The following is a 22,665-nucleotide window of genomic DNA, read 5'->3' on the forward strand; positions in this document are numbered from 1 at the left end:
ATGCTGGGTGTTGGGGGTGCTATGTACTAGGTGCTGCACGCTGGGTGCCTGGTGCTCAATGCTGTGTGTCGAGTGCTGGGTCTGGGTGCTGCGGATGCTGCGTGCCTGGTGCTGAGTGCTGCATGCTGGCTGTTGGGGGTGCTATGTACTAGGTGCTGCACGCTGGGTGCCTGGTGCTCAGTGCTGTGTGTCGAGTGCTGGGTCTGGGTGCTGAGGGTGCTGTGTACTGGTGCTGAGTGCTGCATGCTGGGTGTTGGGGGTGCTATGTACTAGGTGCTGCACGCTGGGTGCCTGGTGCTCAGTGCTGTGTCGAGTGCTGGGTCTGGGTGCTGAGTGCTGTGTGCCGGGTGCTGCATGCTGGGTGTTGGGTGCCAGTGCAGACTGGGACTCAGGAGGTTGGGACCAGGTCAGGCAGTTGGCTAAGAGCAGCTCTGAGAGAGCCTACAGGCAGGTTGGCGTCCACATCTGTGCCTTTTGGCCCCGATGGTGTTCCTAACACTACCGTGGGACGTGGCAGCTTCGTTGTGGTGGAAATGACAGAGCCCCGTGCTGAGCTTTGTTTTCTGCGTGGGGATGGTGGGCTTTGTCAGGGCAGGGTGCTGTCCACTGCATGCACCCCAGGCCGTCTTTTTTTTTTTTAAGATTTTATTTATTTGACAGAGACACAGCGAGAGAGGAAACACAAGCAGGGGGAGTGGGAGAGGGAGAAGCAGGCTTCCCGCGGAGCAGGGAGCCCGATGTAGGGCTCGATCCCAAGACCCTGGGACCGTGACCTGAGCCGAAGGCAGACGCCCGACGACTGAGCCACCCAGGCACCCCCACCCCAGGCCATCTTGGCCCCAGGCCTCTGCCTTCACCTTCTGGCCCCCAGTGGTTTAAGAGCTGACCAGCAAGGCCTGGGGCCTCCTGGGAGAGACAAGAAGAACAAATGCTGTGTGCCTGTGGTAGGAGGAGACATCAGGGACAAGTTGAAGCTACTTTAACAGAAGATGCGGGGTGGTCCTGGGGAACCCTCAGCAAGCTGCTGGCCTCGGGCCCTCGAGGCTCCTCAGGCCCACCAGGACCATTCTGCACTTAGCTTTCCTTCAGAAAGAAGGTTCTGGAAATGTGGACTACCACCCCAGGCTTTGTGCCTGGTCCACGGGGGTGAGAGAGACCCGTGTTGGCCTCTGTCTCTGCTATCCTTCTGTCTGTCCAAGTAGATGCCCTGCCCAGCTGAGCCCACCCTGCCCTTGGGGTCGCTATCAAGGTGGAGACACTGTGGGAGGTCCCTGAGACTCGGGGCCAGGAGGTGTGGGGGGCCGTCCCTGGCCCTTGTCCCTCTCAGCAGATGAAGTGCCGCGGACCAGCGACCCTAGGGCCCATGGCTGCAGCATCCTGCCTCACGGGTGACACTGGCGAGTGGGCAGCCACTTGAGTGGCAGAGTGGCTGAATGGAAGGACGGATCTGTGACGATTACAACCCTCCTGGAGCCGGGCGGCCGCGCCATCTGCCCCCAGGCTTGGCTCTGTGTGGGCTCACTAATAGGCGTTTTCATCTCGCTCTTGTCTCCGTTTGTTGAAAGCCAAGACCAGACGCTCTCGCCTGGCGCCTGGCTCCACAAAGCCCCGGGCCCTGGGCCCCCTCCCCAGCAGGCAGGAGCGTCTGGTGGTCCCTGAGGCGAGGGGAGGGGGACTTTGTTCACGGCAGGAGGAAAATCCCCAGACAACCAATAAAGGTTTGCAAAACCACAGAAGGAGTGGACGGGCAGAGAAGAGGTGGTTTTGGCCCTTCTGAGCGTGCATAAAAGCTCGAGGGGCCTTGCAGAAAATTAGGGATGTGCATTCAGTGCGTTCCGGTGGCCCGGCTGAGGCAGGGCTCTGGCCTGCTTGGAGGCGAGCAGGAGGCACCTGCAGGTCGCCATCCAGCCATCAGGCCCAGGGCCCCGAGCCCCATGGCAGCAGGGTGAGGCAGGGCCTCCAGTGTCTGGTGCCTCCCTTCCTAAGGGCTTGGAGGGCGGGGGGCCCAGGCTCTGCACCCAGCATGCAGGAGAGGCCCAGCTCTGCTGGTGAGGACAGTGCAGAAGGCCACTGTCATCCTTGCTTGTTACCGGGACCTTGACCAGTGCGCCGAGGGTAGGAGCTGAAGTGGCCCTGTGGCCAGTGACAGGCTTTATTTTTCCCTGGAAGCTCGTTTGTTCCTTGGCCAGGATGGCGAGGAGAGTCGGACCCCTCTCAGGGGCGGTGGGGGTGGGCGCCCAGTGAGGGGGCCTTGCTGCCACCAGGAACAGCCAGGGCGCCTGCATCGTTGGAGTTAACGTAACTGATCGGACCTGCCGTTTCCACTCACACCTTTGTGAAATGCTTTCGTGCTTTTTTACTTATTTTATCCTAATATATGGACTTAATTTTCTTTTTAAAAACCTTCTGCAGGTTTTGGAGCCTACATGCCCTTTTAAAACATTATTTAAGCTCTAACTGTCACAGTCCAGAAGGACACTGCGGGCTGGGAGTTCTGTGCTCTCCTGTGCCCTCCCTACGTCCACGCCCACCTTTGGTCTTTGGGATGTGGATCCAGGGGACTAGGATTGCAGTATGTCCTCTTTATATATAAAGAATATTTTTGGGGCTCCTGGGTGGCTCAGTCGTTAAGCGTCTACCTTCGGCTCAGGTCATGATCCCGGGAACCTGGGATCGAGCCCCGCATCAGGCTCCCTGCTCGGCAGGGAGCCTGCTTCTCCCTCTCCCACTCCCCCTGCTTGTGTTCCCTCTCTCACTATCTCTCTCTCTGTCAAATAAATAAATAAAAATCTTTTTTTTAAAAAAAGAATATTTTGATCTTTGCATTCAACTTCATAAGAGATATTTATACATATTTATTTTTTAACATGAAAGTGGATGCTTATTGTAGGGAATTGAAATAATACAGAGAAATATAAAGAAGTGATATGGAAATTTGAGACGGCGTTGCATTCAAAAGCACCTGTTAGAATCGCTCATTATTTAAAAATTCTTTTTCAAGGAAGGATGCCTTCAGATCTATTGCTAATTTTATTTTATTTTATTTTATTTTTAAGATTTTATTTATTTATTTGACAGAGAGACACCGTGAGAGAGGGAACACAAGCAGGGGGAGTGGGAGAGGGAGAAGCGGGCTTCCCGCCGAGCAGGGAGCCCGATGCGGGGCTCGATCCCAGGACCCCGGGATCATGACCTGAGCCGAAGGCAGATGCCCAAAGACTGAGCCACCCAGGCGCCCCTCTGTTGCTAATTTTAAAAGACTCTGCAAAGCCCTTTATGCTGTCAATTATTAGAACTAGTTCAAGGGGGTCAGCAGGTTAACGCCAACAGGGTACTAACCTGGCAGGGTGGCTGGTTTCAAGTAGGGTTCAGCAGTAAACCCTGGAACAGCGTCACTCCCTTGGCCCTGGAAGGGGGTGAAACCTGCCCCTTTGCTGGCGGGATCCACGTAGACTTCCCTCCGAGTTCATGGAACCGCTTGCCGATATTTCCAGCCTCCCCCATCCTCCTGACAGAGGCGTGGGGTGAGGGTGTAATCTCATCCAGACTGAACGGGATAATATGGAACGTAAATAAACTTTTTCTCGTCAGCCCACGGGAGGTGTCCTTGTCGCATGCCTCCCTGTCTGTTCCTCGGTCATGTGCTCGTTGTTGGACTGGGGGGCTCAGACGTGGTTGGACTGGGGGCCACTGAGCTCTTGCCAGACCTCCTGCTCCGTGCTCCTCACGTGGCCGTACCAGCCGCTGAGGGTGGTACCATCATGACCACGTAAATAGTGTCACTGGTGAGCCAAGCAGGGCAGTGCAAATACATGTCTTCCTTAAAAAGCCTCCGGTCTGCCCTGAGGCTAACACAGGGCTCATTTTCCGTTCGCCCAGTTTTCTGTGGACTGTCTTTCAGGCTTTTCACACCAGCAAAGCAGCCCTCCCTACGACACTTGGGTGCGGTTATCAGTCCCAGACGGACTGTTAGCTGTGTTTCCTCTGGAGCAGCTGCCCCAGGACCCTGGCACCTCCCGCTCGCTCTCGTCCCTGGTTGCTGTCCAGGCTGTCACTCAACACTGGTTGGGTCCTCGGGAGCTTTCTGTGACCGCACAGAGACAGGAAGGCTCTGTCTTGTGCCTACATGCACGGTTGTCTGGGAATGGCGTTTTAGATTCAAAAGAATTCTGTCCCTCAAATTGTGAAGTTATTTTCCTGTTGTCTTCCAGATTCTCAAGTTGCTGTTGAATCATCAGATGCTATTCTTATTCCCAGTGCTCTTTACGTGACCTGCTTTTATCTGCTCTCCCTCGAGAGGCTTGTACGGTTTTTCTCTCCAGCGCTGGCATTCTGATGTTTCGGGATTCTCGGGCCTGCCGTGGGTCCCTCAACCTCCCCTGGACCCCGATCTCTGTCGCCGCCGTGGCCGCCCCACTGAGGGCTCGTCCTCCCTGCCCCAGAGACTCTCCTGCGCGGGTTCTCTGCTTTCTTCTATGCTCTCTCCTGTCTTTCATCTCTGTGTCTCTTGTTCTACTCTCTGGGATGTCCCCTTAATTTTATTTCCTAGCTCTTCAACCGAATTTTTTATCTCTACATTTGTATTTTTAACTTCCAAGAGCTCTTTTATGTGTTCTAAACTATCCCCTTATAAAGAGTTCCCCTGTCCTCGGTCCCGTCTCTCCTCTGGGTCCCTCCTGCCCCTGATTTGGGAGCTGTCTTCATGGTGGAGGCCTTCCTCGGCTGTGCGTTTCTCTTTCCCAGTGAGCTACGACGCCGGCCTGCACATCTCCTGTGCTGTGGGGGACTTCTTGGGCTTCCCTGTGGGACACACGTGGTGAAGTGCTTTCTGTGTTTGGGATCCCCAGGCGTCAGGATCCTTAGGTCTTGTGTGGACGTGTGGGTCACTTCTCCAGAAATAGACCCTGTGTGGCTGGATGACAGGGTCTGCCAGCAAGGCAGTGGACAGGGGCCTGGGTGCGCCTCTCTTTCAGGAAGCAGTTGTCCACTTAAGCCGCTTCTGAGCTGGACCGTCACCTCCGCCCCCAGTGCCTGAGTCTGTGGGGCCTCCTGTTCGGCTTCCCCAGGGAGACGACTTCTTGATTCCCCCTCGCTGCTTGGGTGGTGGTGGACCCCCGTGCAGGGAGGACAGGGCCCCTCGTGCGTACCCCAGCCCGGACCCCACAGGACCTGGTGCGCCCAGCTCTGCTGGTGGATCCGTGTCTCGGCTCAGGTTCTGCCGTGCGTCGGCCTTCCTTCCTCCCCAGACCTCGTTCCCTCGTCTCCTCTCCTGTTTGACCTTGTGTGATTACACTTGTAAGTGTCTTTACTCCCATTTTAGGGCGTTGTAGAGAGGGTGTCCATCCGTCACGTTGAACCACATCTCGGTACACCATCACCCACATGGGCACACGCGTGTGCCAGGACACGTGAGGGTGATCAGAACTAGCCTGGTGTCGGGACGCCGGGTGTGAGCTTGTGTGCGTTCGCAGCTGTCGACTTAACCAACACCAGCTCGTCATCACAGGTCCGGCGCTTGTGATGGACCCTCCGTCAGGATTTACCTCCTTCCCCCACGAGCCAGATGCACAGACAGGATCTGTCTTGAGGCAGCCTATACTCGAGTGTGGGGACCGGATCAGCAAACACGAGGTCAGGCGCCGGGCAGGAGGTAACTCCCCGCGGGAGACCGGTCTTCGGGGCAGGTTGTCAGACGGACGGACGTGTGGTGCTCTGGCTGCAGGAGGAGTGGCCTCTCCGAAGACCGTTACTTCCTGGCTGACAGGACTACAGGACGGTGGGAGGATGTGCATACCTGAAATTCTTCGGACACACATTCCCTGCCTGCCCTCTACGAAGATCACACAGATCTGCGTCCCTGACGGTGCTCCATAATGCTCCCCACACGGGATGTCGTCAGCTGGTGCTGGTTGAATAGATAAAACGCTCTATTAATTTTAATTCAACATCTTTCATTTACTCAATGCAATTTTTGGATATCCTGTAGTTGCCGTATTTATGATTTGCACATTTCAGGTGAATTTTCTGTTATTTACTATAGCTTTCTGTGCTTGCCACTTGCCATTGAACTCTGCAATGTCCCGGGTGTTTCCACTGTGTGTTCCTGATACCGTTGGCTTGTCAGGGTTTGGGGGGGCTTCCTTGTCAGCGGCTGGACTTCCCACTTCCTGGCATGTCTGGTAATTTTTCACTGAGTGCTGGACATTCTGAGTTTCACCCTGTTGGGTGCTGGATACTTTTGTTTTCCTAAATATATTCATGAGCTTTGTTCCAGATGTGGTCAGGTTGCTTAGACACTTGGATTCTTTCCTGCCTTATTCTGGGGCTCCGTTAGGCAGGACCAGAGCTGCGCTTCGTCTGTGGGTACTTTCCCCCACAACCCAGGCCAGCCCTTCTTCCCGCTCTGACAGATAGTTGCACTGAGGTCCGGAGCCTTTTCTGGTCTGGCTATTGGAGCACTCTCGTTAAGAGGCAGAGACTGTCAAATTGGGTAGAAAATCAAGACCCAACTTTATGCTACCTAAAAGAAACTCACTTTAAATATAAAGGTGCAAATAGGGTAAAAGTAAAAAGATGGAAAAGATAAGCCATGCTAATATTGATCAAAAGCAAGCTGGAGTGGATACGTTACTATCGTACAAGGTCGATTTCCGAGCAGAAGCTGTCACCAGGGACGAAGAAGGTCCCTTCTTCACAGAGATGCTGATGGATTAGGGGGATGTAACAGTGTCAACCATTTCTACACCAAAGATGAGCTTCAAGGTACATACATGAAGACAGGCATGCAGAGCTTAAAGGACAAATAGACAAATCCCCAAGTTCAGGTGGAGATATTCAGTAGTTGGTAGAACAGACAGAAAAGCGGTAAGCACGTTCAAGACTTAACAACACTGTCTGCAGACCTGAGCTGATTGACTTCAGAGAATTCTCCCAGTGAGGGCGGAGTGTACATTCTTCTCAGACACACACAGAACAGGTATGAAGCTAGAACGTGTCCTGGGCCATAAAACAAGTCATAGTGAACGTGAAAGATTTCAGTCACACCAAGTATGTTCTCAGACCGCAGTGGGATGGAACAAGAAATTTGGAAAATCCCCCCAAATACTTGGAAACGAAACAGCACACTTCTAAATAGCTCATGGGTCTGAGAAGCAATCTAAAGGGAAATTAGAAAGTATTATAAACTGAGGGGCGCCTGGGTGGCTCAGTCATGGAGTGTCTGCCTTCTGCTCAGGTCATGATCCCGGGGTCCTGGGATCCAGCCCCAGGTGGGGTCTCTGCTCAGCGGGGAGAAGCACACTAAACACCCCTATTCAAAAAAAAGAAAGGTCTCAAATGATTAACCTCAGCTTCTAACATCAGAAACCAGGAAAAGAAAAACAAATGGAAACCTGGAGTGAGCAGAAGAAAGACGATAATAAAGTTCAGAGCAGAAATGAATGAAATGGGGGAAAAAGAAAACCAAAATTTACATCTTTAAGATAAAATTGGACTTGTATCCGAAATCTATAAAGAACCCTTGCCATTCAATGATAAGAAGACCAGCAACGCGATTAAGAAATGGGCAGAAGCTCAAGGCCGTGGACAGTAACGCTTGCTTTGCAAGTGGGCCGGGTTGGGAAGTCAAGGTCGGCATCGTGGTGGGGAGCCACGCTGGTCCCAGGCGCCCTGGACGTGATGTGTGGAGAGGGGCCCTCCAGCACCGGGGTCCTCCTCCCCAAACCCAGAACCTCAGTCCAGCCTTGAGAAAAACATCAGACAAATCCTAATTGTAAGACAGAAAATTCCCGGAAAGTCCTCAGAGCTGTCAAGGTCATCAAACACAAGGAAAGCCTGGGAAACTGTCGGCCAAGAGGACCTAAGGAGACGTGACCGCTGAATATCATGTGTGTCCTGGACGCTGGAGCAGAAGGGACATCAGGTAAAAACTAAGGAAGTCGGAGCAGGGCATGGACATAGTCAGGAATACCATTATCAGCGTGGCTCCTTGATTGCGACAAATATATCACGTTACTGTAACGTGTTAACAACAGGGCAGACTGGGTGCTGGGGATGTGGGAACTCTCTGTACTCTCTTTCTCCAAAAATTTTCTGTAGATCCAAAATAAAAAGTTAGTTTTTGAAAGTGTGCAAAATCTTTGAATAGGTATTCCACCAAATAAGATGTAAACATAGCTACTAAGCACATACAAAGACACTCCACGGCCACCTGGACGTTTGGAATCTGAAAACAAGAGGAAGTGTGGGCACGGATGCAGAGAAGTGCAAGTCCTTGCTCAGTGCTGCTGGGGCTTCAATATGGTGCGACCACTTTGGAAAACTGTGGCAGTTTCTTAGAAAGTGAACTGTAAGATACCATGCAACTCAGCAATTCCCTGCCAGGCCTCTGCCCAAGAGAACAGGAAGAACACGTCCACACATGTGCAGAGCAATTCGGTGAAGACCCAAACTGGAAACAGCCCAGATGTCCATCAACAGGGGAAGGCATAAGCCGATCACGTCCATCTGTGTGATGGGCCCTGCTCAACGGTAAGAAGGGATGAACTTTCGGTGCACATGACGGCATGGATGGATCTCCAAAGTACTGTGCCCAGTGGTGGACGCAGACCCCACCTCCCCAGTTACTACCTGTTCTATGATTCCATTTACACAACTTTCTAGGGAACACGCATGAATCTGGGAAGGACAGAAAGTAGGTCAGCAGTTGCCAGAGGGGGCTTGGGGGGTGGGATTAATTATGCTTCCATAAAGCTGTTTTTAAAACGAGGTTGTGCTAGTGAGGGCCCCCATCTGTGGTGGTGATGTGCGGGCCGCACCGCCTGAGGTCCCCCCACAGCCCCGTCCCTGTTGGAGGTAGGACGGGGCTGGGGGAGGAGGCGGTGGACAGGCAGGCAGGGGTCTCAGGAGCCCCCGGGCCTCCTCCTGGCGGAGAGCGTCAGCGCCCCCTGCCTGCCCCTGGCCGCAAGGGTGCAGGGACAGGGCCAGCTGCGCAGCGTCCGTCCGTCCGTCCGGGAGAGAGGAAGGCAAAGTCAGGCGCCAGGTCACCCACGGAGCCTCAGAGCAGCGCTGTTCTAGCGGGCGGCACGGACCGCATTAGGAGCATCATATTTTTCTAATATAGAACCAACTTTACTTCCCCAAAATGGACCCACCCCACTGAGAAGAAATTCTGTTTTGCTGTAGAATTCTGCAAGAAAGGCCAGCTTCCCTTCCCCAAACCCAGCTCTGGTTTAGCATTTCCACTGTTGGAGGAGAAGCTGGGCCATTGCTCTCTCTGCCAGTTTTTGGCATCATTCTTATGCGGATTTCACAAAAATAACCTGGGGAATTTCCTTCTTTTTTCTCCTTTCCAAGAACATTTAAAATATCATTGGACTTATCTTTCTTAAATGTTTGAAAGAATCCATCTGTGAATTCTTAGACATAGTTCTCCGTTTTTGACAACATTTTTTAGAAAAGCTGCTTCGTTCACGTTTTCAAACGTATTGGAATATAATGTATTATTTGGTCATATTAATGCCCTTACAATCCGCAGGGATTTCCTGCATGTTTTTCCTAATTCTGGATGTCTTTGTGCTTTCCATCTTCTTGCCCCGAGCAGGCGGCCCTGCCCGGATCCTGAATCCAGCCCGCCCCGTTGTCTTCCTCAGCACACTGACTCCCCCGTTCGCGGTGCCCACCCCTGCCTCCTGCTCGCCTAGGTTCTCTCTCCGAGGCTCGAAACCAAGGTGTGACTGGGGTGTTCCTGCTGCCTCAGGAACGGGAGTGTTCGGGGGAATTTGCAGCGTTGGCCGCCCCCGCCCCCAGGTTTTGCAGGATCAAGTCCTCCTCGCTCTGCTTCCCAGACAGGCAGCAATCCCGGTTCCACTCCGATTCCCTAACTCATTCATCGTTAGAGAGGCTTTACATTCATAAGGGCCTGGGAGGGGGGTTGTTCCTCGTTGTTCATCAGGCCCTCTCCTGGGGGCCGCCGGAGATGTGGCCCCAGTCCTAACGCATTGAGGTTATCTCTGCAGCCCGACAGGCTTTTTTCAGACATAAGAGTGTACGTCGTTTTAAATTTATGCTTCTCGTTATTGTCATACAATATTCATAGAATAAAATGTGCAATTTTGACCATTTTTAAGTGCCCAGTCAGTGGCAGGAAGCACGTTCACACTGTTGTCCCCACCCTCCACCTCCAGAACTTGTTCATCTTCCCAAACTGCCCCCAAGAAACACTAGCTCCCCACCCCCGACACCCACCATCCACTTTCTGTCTCTGTGATTTTGCCTACTTGGGGAATCTCCTAGAAGGGGACTCCTACTGTATTTGTTCTTTCATGTCTGGCAAATTGCACTCGACATGATATTTTCAGGGTTCATCCATGTCAGAATCTCCTTCCTGTTAAAGGCTGAATAACGTTCCCAAGTGCCTGGACCACGTCTGTTCACGCATCCATCCGTCACTGGATAGCTGGGTTATCTCCACCTGTCGGTTATTGTGAATCATGCTGTCTTCAGTTCTTTTGGGCATGGACCCAGGAGAACGCTTGCTGGGTCACGTGGTGATTCTAAGTGTAATTTTTTGAGGACCCTCCACACTGTTTTTGATGGTGGCTGCAACATTTTACACCCCGTCGCCCCCATGGTGCACGGGGCTCGTTTCCCCACATCCTCGCCAAGGTTTGTTTTCTACCTTTTTTTTTAAAGATTTATTTATTTATTTTAGCAAGAGAAAGCACGGGCAGGGGGAGGGGCAGAGGAAGGAGAGAAGCAGCCTTCCCGCTGAGCTCAGAGCCCGACATGGGGCTTGATCTTGCCACCCTGAGATCACGACCAGAGCCGAAACCAAGAGTCGGACGCTCAACTGACTGAGCCACCCAGGTGCCCTTCTGTTTTTTTTAAACTATTATTATTATTTTTCAGTAGTCATGGGTGTAAAGTGGTGTCTCTTTGTAGTGTAGAACAATATTTGGTTGCTTTTTGTAAACATGCCCTGAGTTTGAAAAGGACTCATGCTATTTTGTTCAGGGTTTAGGTTTGGTGTGAACCTGGTTTGTAACCTGCCTATCCTTTTTCTGTCTTTTAAATAATCATGAAACACGGGTGTGTTCCCATATAGGGCTTTCTCTGCTGGCTTTCCAAATGAGGCATCTGTGATATTCATTTGTCTGTACCCAGCTCTCAGAGCTCCTGGTGGCCCCTCACGCTCACAACCACCTGGACTCCCTGACCTGGGTGCATCGTGGCGAGTGCCCGTGTGGCCATGTGGCTGAGATGTCACCTTGTCTCCAGCTGTTTGCCGGGGCCGCAGCTGAAACAAACAGGCTGCATCGTGTCTGGCGTGCGTTCTGCAGGGAGGAGTGTTTGTTTTAACGGGACCGTGTGGAGGGGTGGGGCAGCGGGGTCGAAGTCTGCGTGGGCTCTAAATGTGCTGAAAACCGTCACATTGCTTGCCCAACTGCTGTGACCATGTCCCTTCCCCAGACGGAGAGAGGGTGCGCCTCCCCAGCACTCCCCACAGCACGCATGGCCACGTTTTAAAACGGGTCCAATCTGATGACCTTGGTGCTGTCCCCAACTCTCTGGACGTTTCTGGGATTCACGGGGAGGGGGCATTTCCCCATGGCACTCGGGTCAGGTTTTCTCCGACAGTTAAACTGCCAGATGAATCTTAATTTGGTCCAAACCCCAAAGAAAGAAAGAAGAAAGGCTTGTTGGTGTTTCGGCTAGAAGTACCCCCCAGACTGCACACGGTTAGGGTTAGCCTTGGGGTAATTGGCATCTTCATTGTGTCAAGCCTGCCCTTCAGGAATCCACAATGTCTGTAAAGCCTTACATTGAGGAGACATTTTCTACCTCCGGGTTCTGTGGATTTCCTTGTTAAACTTATTCCTAAGTATTTGCTCTCTTTATAATTATTGTGGCTAGGACGTTGTCCCATTTGTGTCTCAGCCTGTTATTGATTAGATGGTGCAAAGCAATGAATTTATATCTATAAATATCACGTCTAGCCATTCTGCCATATTCCGTGATGAGTCATGGTAGGTTTTCCCTGGATGTCATGAGTTCTTTAGGTATGTGACCACGTCACCAGCAAAAGAGGTGGGCGGGGGGTGGGGGGGGAACCTGGTATCTTTATAATACTCATTTTATTTTCTTATGAAATTCAGTAGAACTCCAAGACACTCTCCCATGGAGGGTGGGAAGCCGCCCGTGTCCCTCCACCCTTGCAGCTGGATGCAGGGCAGGGGGGCCCCGTGGCGGCTGAGACCCCTGCCCTGCCTGTCCCACAGGGGTGGGGTGGCAAGACGGCAGGGAGTGTGGTTTTAATGTTGATGAAGCCCAGTGGATTAATATTTTCTTTTAAGTTCATGCTTTTTGTCACCTCTGTAAGAAATCTGTGCATAAGTCAAGCTCACAGAGATTATTCTCTTATGTTTTCTTCTAGAAGTTTTGTAATTTTAACTTTTACAGTTAGGTCTATGATTGAGCTTTGTGTAAGGAGTGAGGTAAGGGAAGAAATTTACTCATGTATTTATTTGCATGGGGATATCTGCTTGTTGCAGTGTTGCTTGTAAAAAGACTGTCCTTTCCTCATTGAGTTATCTTTGCAGCTTTGTCCAAAAAACCCAGCCGAACATATATGGGTGGGTCCATTTCTGGGCTCTGTTCCGTTCCATTGACCCATATGTCCACTCCTTTGTCCATACCCCACTGTCTTGATTATAGGAAGTCTTGAAGTCAAATATGTAAGTCCTCTAGAGTTAGTCTCCTTCTGCAAAGATGTTTTATCTAATCTAGGTCTTCTTCCATGTCCACATGAATTTAGAATCAGCTGGCAAATTTGTTCAAAAAAGCCTGCTTGCATTTCCTTGGGGTTGCACTGAACAAACAGACCAGCCCAGGGAAGACTGGGTCACAGCAGTATTGTGTCCTGGAACATGGTACATCCCTCCATTCATTCTGGTCTTCTTTAATTCCTCTCAGCAGTTCTGTGGTTTTAGGCGAAGCAGACTGGCACATCTATTAAGAACAGAGGCATAGATATTTTATGTTTTTGTCAGTATTTTTAATGGGATTATTTTAAAATTTCATTTTCTAATTGTTTGCTGTTAGTATATAAAAATACATTTGTTGCTTATTAATCTTGTATCTTGTGACCATGCTAAATTCACATATTGGTTCTAGTAGTGGTTTTGTAGACAGTCATGTTGTTTGTTAATAAGGGCAGTTTTACTTCTGCCCTGTCAACCTTCATGCCTCTCTTTCTTTTCTTGCCTTGGTGCAGGAACAAGGTCCTTTAGTACAAAGGTGAGTGGGATCAGTGAGAGGGAGCATCCTTTGCTCATTACTGAGCCAAGAGAAAAATGTTCGCTATTTCATCATAGACTATGACATTAGCAGTAGAGTTTGTTAAGATTTTATTTATGGCTCAGTGCATGATACATATCTTTTAAAATGTTAGTTTGTTGGGCACCTGGGTGGCTCAGTCGTTAAGCGTCTGCCTTCGGCTCAGGTCATGATCCCGAGGTCCTGGGATCGAGTCCCGCATCGGGCTCCCTGCTCGGCGGGAAGCCTGCTTCTCCCTCTCCCACTCCCCCTGCTTGTGTATCCTCTCTTGCTGTGTCTCTCTCTCTCTGTCGAATAAATAAATAAAATCTTAAAAAATAAATAAATAAAATTTTAGTTTGTTATTTGCCAAATATTTGTTGAGCACCCAGACATGCCAGACGCTATTCTAGGTGTTGGGGGCACGGCCATGAGCTGGTCGGTTCCTGCTCTCATGGAGCTCACTTTCTGTTGGCAGAGACCAACAAGAAAAAGCAAGCAAACAAACTTACAGTATCATTTCAGGTAATACGACCTGTGGGAACATAAAGCTGGCTGATGAGGGCTGTTTTCTCTTCCCTCGTTTTTATTTTGGGTTCATTATCAGATCTGTAATCCATCAGAATTTGTGGTGTCACCGAGGAGTCCTGGGTCACGCTTCCCCACCAGAAATTTATCCCAGCCCCATTTAGGGAGATCTGGTTCTTTCTCCAGGCTTCTGAGGCCCCACCTCCGTCACTGGTCACGTGTCCAAGTCCCGTGTGTTTGTGGGGCTGCCCGTCCCCTCTGATCCCGATTTCTGTCTCCCTCCACAGCCAGACTGCATCACACCACAGTGCGCATGAGCTGTCTGCTCAGCCAGCTTCTTCCTGGTTCTTTCCTCGGTGTCTGTCCTGGCCTTTAGGGGACTTCTAGCTTTTCTGTATGCAAAACTCTTAGCTTGTCATATTTCACAGAATTTCCTTTTTAACTCTTGGGGGTGTGATTGAGACTCACTTTGGGGAGAACTGACAGCTTCATTATGGAATCTCCCAGGCATGAACATGACAATGTCTTTATTTATTTAGAAATATTTTAGTTTTCCATTAAATTTTGTAATTTTCCCATAGATTTATTTCAAGGTAAAAAATACTTCTCTCTTTTTAAAAATTGACTTTAATCTAAATGTAACATGGTATGTAGGATTGGATCCTGGAATAGGAAAGGGGAAAGCGGTGACATTCAGATAAGGTCTGTAGTTTGCTTCACAGTCTTGCACCTGTGATGATCATATTAGCTTTGATGAGTGTGTCGCAGCCAACAGTAGAAGAAGCTGGTCAGGTGTGTGCAGGAACCCTTTGTACCTGGTGACTTCTATGAATCGAAAACTTTCCAAATGAAGTTTTAAAAATCAACAATAACTTACATATTATTTAAACATGCATCAATTCAGTTACGTATAATGTACCATAAATGAATGCACCACAGCAGTGACCACTGTTACAGGGTGATTAGTATGCACGAGGAGCCCCAGGAAAGCCTGTCTGGGTTGGGAGCAGTGGACAAAGTTCTGGAAAAACAGCAGCAAGTGCAGAGTTCCTGAGGTGGGGACATCAGAGCCTGCTGTTCCACCCAGCTTCCCCAGGTCTTTGGAGAAAACGTCTGTGTAGGGCCCAGGCTGAGAAGCACCGGCTGGGTCTGCGCCCCCAACCCCATGCACTGTTTTCTCCACCTCTCACCTGGAAACTGAGGCTCAGAGAAGAGTGAGAGAAAAGGGGGGGGTGGACTCTGGCCTCCCTCCCTGCACTTCTGCCCCCATGGAGCCAGCGTGGGACGCTGGCTGTGGGACCGCGAGCCACAGAGTCCACCCACCTTCTGCGTCAGACACTTGGACCTGGGGGTTGGGGTGGGACCGCTCGGTGTCTGTTTCCTCACCTGGAAATGAGGTAGGCAGCTATGCGGCTGGGCCCTCAGGCACCTGCCCGGGCTCCCCAGCTTCCATGCCAGGACAGCAAATGGCCTGTGGGGTTTCCGTGCCAGGACCAAGCTTCCTGCAGTTTCTGTTAATTCCCAGCCAGGTGGGCCTTCCAGAAGCCTGTTCTTCAGCACAGCAGTGGAGGCCACAAAGGGGACACGGGGGGGCCAGTGGCGCTCGCCACACGGCGCTGTGGTCGCCCCGAGGGTGGGTCTTGCTCAGACAGTGAGTGGCTTTGCAGCCAGCTGGGGCGGCACTAGCCCACACCGCTGTGGGGTGACCTCTGGGGCTCTCAGCCCTGGCCTAGGAGAGGCCGTGCAGCCTCCCAGAGCCGCCCCTCCGTCCGACGGGCCAGGCCCCCCTGGCTTTCCCTAAGCCTCAGGCCAGGGGAACAGCCCAGAGCTCAACTGAGGGCCGGACGAGAATGCCAGGAATCCTGGGGAGCCCGTGAAACTCAGAGCCAGAAGGGTCCTGGGCAAGCCCCCCAGGCCCACCCTAGTGTAACAGAGCTCAGCACACAGCTGGGCTCCCTAGATGCTCAATAGATGCATTTGATCACTAGGCTACAGGCCATGTGCTGAGCTGAAGAAGTCCGTACAGGGACCACCAAGTAAGGGTGCCCCCCCCGCCCTTCCCCAGCGGTCCTACACTTTTCCCTCCCAGGAGAGAGAGGGGTGAGACCATTCACCAGCTCGGCTTTTTTGTTTTGTTTTGTTTTGTTTTTTTAAGATTTCGTTCGTTTGCTTATTTTAAAGAGAGAGAGAGACTGTGAGTGGGGGAGGACTGGGGAGGGGAGAGGAATCTCAAGCAGACTCCGTGCTGAGTGCGGAGGCTGATGATGCAGGGCTCGATCTCAGAACCCTGAGACCATGACCTGAGCCAAAACCAAGAGTCAGAGGCTCAACTGACTGAGCCACCCACGCGCCCCCCCGCCCACCAGTTCTGCTTTAATACGCCAGTCCTTCTCAGGAGGGAGGAAGAGCTGGTGGTCACTCTCACTGTAGTGTGAATTAGCTGTTCAAGGGGGGAGGTTTACAGAAAAGCGGAACCTCGATGCTGTGGGTGGCCAGCAGGCCAGAGAAGTCGGGAAAATTACAGCTACTCCCTGGATTGTGGGTTGTTGCTGCCTCCCCCACGCCTGCCAGACTGAGAGCAGCATGGGGCGCAGAGAGATTCTGCTTATTATCTGGGCAACTGTCAGAAGAGTGTGCAAGTGACTCTGGTCTGGTTTCCCGTGAATCACTGGCTTCAAATCGGCTTTATAAAATTCTGCAGGAGTGCTTGAAAACAGACGCTGAGGTTTTAGTTTTCTGTTAGTCTGGATCTGTACCAAATACCCGGTGGAGGGGGGCTCCCTGTCCTCACAGTGACATGGTGGCCTTGGCGTCCCCACACTCCGAGACCCTGTGGTAGTTCCCAGCAGCTAGGAAGGCCCACGGGGGGTAGGCATGGCCCAGCCTGACGAACGTCTAGTTTTCAGCCCAGAGCACTCCACCCGAGAGTGCTCTCTCTCTCTCTTTTTTAAGATTATTTATTTATTTATTTGACAGAGAAAGAGAGAGAGGGAGCGAGCGAGCACAAGCAGGGGGAGCAGTGGAGGGAAAGGGAGCAGCAGACTCCCGCTGAGCAGGGAACCCGATGCAGGCCTCGATCCCAGGACCCTGAGATCATGACCTGAGCCGAAGGCGGGCGCCTCACCAACTGAGCCAGCCAGGTGCCCCTAAGAGTTGTTCTCTTGCCACCAACAGCAAGTGGTCTTGCAAACTACGTCCTCTGCTCACACGGTTTGGGGGTCAGTCCTGAGTAACCGGCAGGAGCAGCATAGAGCAGACACCTGCCGGAGGGGGAGTCTCTCCAGGCTCAGGACTGCACGGACCTGTGAGGAGCAGACTGAGTATGACAGTCCAGGAGGGCCAAGGAGAGGGAAACGGAGAATCAGAACACGGAGTCACTGAATTTAGAGAGAAGGGGGCAGTACGCAGCTGGGGACGGGGGCACTTCTGGAGAGGGGCAGTGATGTTCGTGCCCACCCACACAGACTTAACTGAGGGGGTTTTGTGCATTTCCACCTCACAGTTTTCGCCCAAGGCGTGGACTCAGCTAGCCTTGGCAGTGCTCACGTGGGCTCATCACGGGTCAGAGGACAGAAGCAGACAGAAGGGTGTCGATGGGAGTGGGGATGGTTGGTCACTGGTCCTGGCTCAGGATGGCCGGCACAGGGGGGCCTGGGCTGGGGGGCCCCTTGCGGAGGAAGCATGCAGGGATGATGGGGACGCTGGCCAGGCAGGGGCACCCCAAGGGGCTGAGCGCCCCAGGCTGAGATTGCCCCCATGCCTGTGACGTGGGGTCGCTCTGCGCCCAGGAGCCACTGAAGGGCCGGGGCTCACCGCAGTGCCAGCCGAGCTTGAGCTGTAATTACATGTCTCTGTCCTGTGGGTTGAGCCACAGAGGGCGTCCGGGGAGGTGTTTGCTGTTGCCTGTGAATCAGGAGCTCATGAGAAAAGTGGCGGCTGGTGCAGCAGAGAAATTAGGACCTTGGTGCTCCACACGCGGCCTCCAGCAGCTCTGGGCCAGGGGTTACCCCCCAGCCCCTGCACGCCAGAGCCTCAGCAGACACCTCGCCCGGGGCTTCCCCTCAGCCCACCTGTTCACGCATTCAAACCGTCCCTTCCACCACCTTCTGTCGGACGCGAGCCCCAGAGAAGACATGCCCAGCCCCTCCCGGACTCACACGGACACGTGCACGCAGCCGCACACACAGATGGGCAGATGCACGCCCATGTGATCACACTTCCCTGCTAGCACGGACCTCCTCCCTCCCCTGACACACACCAGGCCAGGCTCCCCTCCATGGATAGAAGCTTCCAGAACTGGCTGGGGGTAGGGCTGGGAGGGCAGGAGCAGAGATGGAGGGAGACCCGAGCCCCGGGCCGGGACCCTCGCTGGGCAGCAGCGGCCAGCAGGGGGGAGCTGGCCTGACTCACCACCCTTCTGTCGCCAGGGGCCACAAAAGACATGGGGAAGATGCTTGGCGGTGACGAGGAGAAGGACCCCGATGCAGCCAAGAAGGAGGAGGAGCGCCAGGAGGCCCTGCGGCAAGAAGAGGAGGAGCGCAAGGCCAAGTACGCCAAGATGGAGGCCGAGCGTGAGGCCATGCGTCAGGGCATCCGAGACAAGGTGGGCACGGGGCATGGGGACAGCTGGGCTCTGGCCAGGGCACCCCCACCTCATCCAGCCTGGACTGGGCTCTTCCTGCCTCTCCTTCTCCTGGCTGCCCGGAGCAGACCTTCGGAGGGTACGCTCCGAAGCCCCGGGAGCTGGTCCGACGGGAGGGGAGCAGGACAGGGGAGGTCCGCACACCCCCGGGAGTCCACGTCTGCTGCACAGGCTTTCCAGGATTAGGGCTCACCCTGTGGGACACCAAGTCTTTCCTGCTCTCCACAGTGGCCGGGGTCCCATCCTCATGATCGGGTCTCCCAGGCTCTCTGGACCAGATGGTGGTTTCTGCAGGAGAAGCTCTCCCGCCCTGCTCCTGCTGGAGCTGTCCCTCCGGGCTGCCCAGGGGCAACCGGCTCTCAGGCAGACCCTGAGTGGGGTGAGTCATCATGGGCAGGGGACTGCAGCCGAGCAGCCCTGGAGGGTCCTCATGGCTTCTGAGGTTCACAACAGGGTGATGGGGGAAAAAGGCCTGCAGACTGAGGTCTGGCTTGGGGGGTGGGCTTCGAGTTGGCAGCCACAGCCCTCCTGGGAATCATCTGGGCTCCCTTCCCCAGTGAGTGGGACGGTGAAAGCATTGTGCCGGTCACAGATGGGGAAACCGAGGCCCAGATTGGGAGGGGCAAGGGAGGCTGAGCTGGCTGCGAGGCTCACAGAGCACTGTGCCAGAGCCGCAGGGGGTCCGAGCCCCCGGGGGTGTGTCCGTGGCCCATCCTCCGTGGACCATCCAGCAGCCAGGTTGGAAGGGTGGGAGAGAGGGCAGGTGTGGGGGGAGCTGCTCCAGCTCCATCCAGGGTGGGCCAGGCTGGGTGCCAGGTGAGGAGATGGGCCTTCCCCTGGGGACCTGGGAGTTTCGTGAGCCCTCAGCATCCCCCAAACCATATGGCCTCCCAAGGTCTTCAAGGCCACCCTGGCCCCAAGCCAGGCTGGGCCTCCTCCACCAAGGGTGCCTGTGGCCTGGCGGTCACTGGGTCCGGGTGCCTGGGTAGGAGACTCAGGAAGGGGGGAGTGTTGCCTTGCTTGGTTCCTTCCTGCCCCTAACCCCGATGACCCTGGCTCTGGGTTCTGAGAGAGGTGTTCCCAGACCCTGCGGATAAAACCTGCTGGTAGGGGGCTGGGTCCCCTCAGGAGATCTCCGTGGTCCCCAGCCCTGGACTCTGAGATGCCCAGGCTGCGGGGTGGCAGAGCCTAGACCGCAGGATCTTCCCACCTGCTGAGTTCTGCCTCAGTGTACCCAGGGAGGGGCCAGCTCCACCCAGCCTGAGGGCCAGGCCTCCCAAGGTGGGACGGCCCAGTGGGGTGCCTGCACATCTCTGAGCCCACGTGGGGCCCCCAAATTGATAGGGGTGTGGGGACCGCAAACCTCAACATCCCACCAGTGGTCACTGGACACCTTTTCTGGGGACCTTCACAAAGCTCCTGATTTTGCTGTGAGAGCCACTCACGAGCACCTCCTGCCCTTTTCTGCCCCAGCACTGGCCCCTTCTGGGTCAGGCAGCTTAGGCTGTCGGTGGGGGTATCACTGTAGGGATCAGGAAATGGGGGATGAGGCAGAAGGGGGAGAATCAAGAGACAGAGACAGACAGACGCCCAGGCAGAATGTCTTCTAAGAGGCGAGGAATCGGGTGATGGTGGCCATGGCTTGGGGGAGCTGAGGGTGGGACAGAGACAGAGAGATGGGGGGAGGGTAGGGGGTGAGAGAGAGGGCTGGAGCAGCTGTGTTCTGAAGCCTGTCTGTCTCTCTGTCTGTCTGTCTGTGTCTGCTGCCCACGGCTTTGCCTCACGTGTGCACCCCAGTGGCAGATCCGGGAAGGGCCTGGCCTTGAGCCTCACAAACGGGCCACAGTGTTTGGATAGGCCTCGGGGCCCCTGGGGGTGTGGAGCGGGGGTGGCCTCCCCAGTCTCCCCCATCAGGAGGCAGGTGCCAAGTGAGCCCCCTCCCCTGAGCCTGGGCCTGGCCCTCAGAGACTCACGTGCGTTCGTGTGAGTTCATGGGCTCAACGGACTCCACTCATTTCGCCTTTAATATGGAAGCCCTTTCTGTCCCTCCTCTCTTCAAACCGTCCGCTGGCTCCCATTTCATCCGGAGCCCCAGCCCAGGCTTGCGGTGACTTACACCCACTGTGCACTGGGCCTCCTTGGGGTCCACGTTCCCGGTGCCCCTGGGCGTTTGCGTGGTTGCTTCTCTCTGGATCTCTCCCTGAGGCCCCTCCTTCCCCTCCCCACCCTCCACACAACCCTCCCCGTCTCCTGCTTTAGTTGGCTCCCCAAACCTTCTTTTATCCAACACACTCCTGTTTTTTACTTCTTTGCTGTTCATTGTCCACCCGCACGTGGAGGGTGGGGGCTTTGGCTGTTTTGTGCCTGGCTCTGTTCCTGTTGACGGAAACGGAACCTGGCCCTGTGGATGCTAAGCCAGTGAATGAGTGAGGGAGTGGGTGCTCCAATGAGCATGAGCTCCACAGCAGAGTGATGGGGACCTGGGGAACAGTCCCGGCATGAGGCCTGGTGGAAGCGGGGGGTGCCCCCTCCCCGGGTACACTGCTCCTAATGCCTCACGGATGAGGACCCTCACCAAGCTCCCCCGAGTGATGGGTCTGTCCTCAAGACCCCCAGCACTGGGGTGGCTCTGTGGAGGGCTGCACCCCATGGCAGAGCCTCAGGGCCCCCTCTCTCCCCACGTGAGCACCCCTACCTGGAATCCCCTGGGTGTGCTGGGGGCCTTCACCTTCTCTGCCAGCCCTGGAGGCTGGGCCTCACCCCTGCCAGTTGGAGGAACCCTTCCTGCGCACATCTGGGTTCTGTTCTCGTGGGCCCAGTGGGCACGGGGGCATCTACTGAACCCAGTCACACGGGCAGGGGTCAGAGCACCTCAGGCTGGGCCGTGGTTCCCTTACCTGCTCAGCCTGATTGTTTTCTCAGCTACTGTGGGATTAGGTAGGACGAGTGGGCCAGGACCTGTCCCCAGAGGGTCCAGCTGCAGAGAAGGTGTGGGTGTGTTAGGGACACCTGCTGGGGTCCACCTAGACACCACAAAACTGAGTCTGCCAGGCAGGGGCCTTTCCTGTGTGGCTGCAGAGCTAAATGAGACAGTGGTCACCTGGCCAGGCATTGGGTAGGGGGTGGTGCCAGTGCTGGGCAGACGGGGACAATGGTGAGGCCCTCCATTCATGGGTCAGAGGCAGCTCAGGAGGGGGTCTGGCATGTTTTGGATGCTGGAGCCACAGGAGGCCCAGGTCTTCCCAGTGCCACCACTCCAACCTCCAGAATGTGCCCCCCCCCATGAGCCCCAAGGCCCCCTGGAAATGGAGGCAGCTCAGACCAGGAGTGGAGGCTGTGCACTGATGGGGTGGGGTACAGGGCCGGAGCTGACCCCCTTGCCAGCAGCCATCCTGAGTGGTGAAGGCAGGGCATCTGCTTGGGTGGGGGCAGCATCTGGTCCCCCCTGCACCTGGAGCACCATTGAGTGACCCAGCTCCCAGGTCCTGCCCCTAAGAGGTCTGCCTGACACTCATGTCCACCGGGTTCTCTGCAGAGCCCTCTTCCACCTGTCCACGTAACCCTTCCCACTTTCCTCTGTTCCCCACAGGTGGGAATCGTGCTCTTCAGGTGTGGCTCCCCCAGATTATCCTCGCTGGCCCCCAGGCACCAGACCCAGCTTCCTCCAGTCCTGCCCTGGTGCCACATACCCGTAGGCCTCATGGGGGCTGGTCAGAAAAGGAGGTGCTGAGCTGCCCAGTCCAGGGCTCCATCAGATGGGTGGGAGGGCCATGAGATGGAGGGCATAGGGGCCAGGGTCACGTGTCCTCTGGGGCACCCAGGTCCCTTGGCGACCTCATCCAAGGAAAGCAGAAACAGGCTTATAGGATGTCTCACCTTGGGGGTCGGTGGGCAGAGCCTCCCTTTCCCCACCCCATCATGGCGCACCTGTGAGATTGACCCACTTGTGCTTATTTGCCTGGTTTGCATATACATTTCCTGATTTGCATACTCACCTTCTGGTTTGCATGCCCACCACCAGGTTTGAGATCCTCAGCTTTGAGCCACAACCACCCTTCTCCCAGCACCCTACTGGTGGATCCAAGCCCACCCAGTCCCCCACATCCCCTTGATCACTCAAGGTTCAGTCTGAGGTTTGCGCTGATAGTAAAAGTGTGCATGTGATTGCCGATTATTTGTTG

The 22,665-nt window shown here is 54.4% G+C and overlaps 1 protein-coding gene across 1 annotated transcript in view; it reads left to right on the forward strand.

The window, feature by feature from the left end:
* The window catches only part of CPLX1 (complexin 1), a 36,929-nt gene that overhangs the window by 9,553 nt on the left and 4,711 nt on the right, over positions 1-22,665 (forward strand). The window contains exon 3 of the mRNA XM_081812832.1: positions 18,270-18,445. Coding sequence (XP_081668958.1) covers positions 18,270-18,445 — 176 coding nt within the window. The remainder of the gene's footprint in view (positions 1-18,269; positions 18,446-22,665) is intronic.

This window comes from Leptonychotes weddellii, chromosome 2 (assembly GCF_054177405.1).
Source record: "Leptonychotes weddellii isolate Sample4059 chromosome 2, ASM5417740v2, whole genome shotgun sequence".
NCBI lineage: Eukaryota > Metazoa > Chordata > Mammalia > Carnivora > Phocidae > Leptonychotes > Leptonychotes weddellii.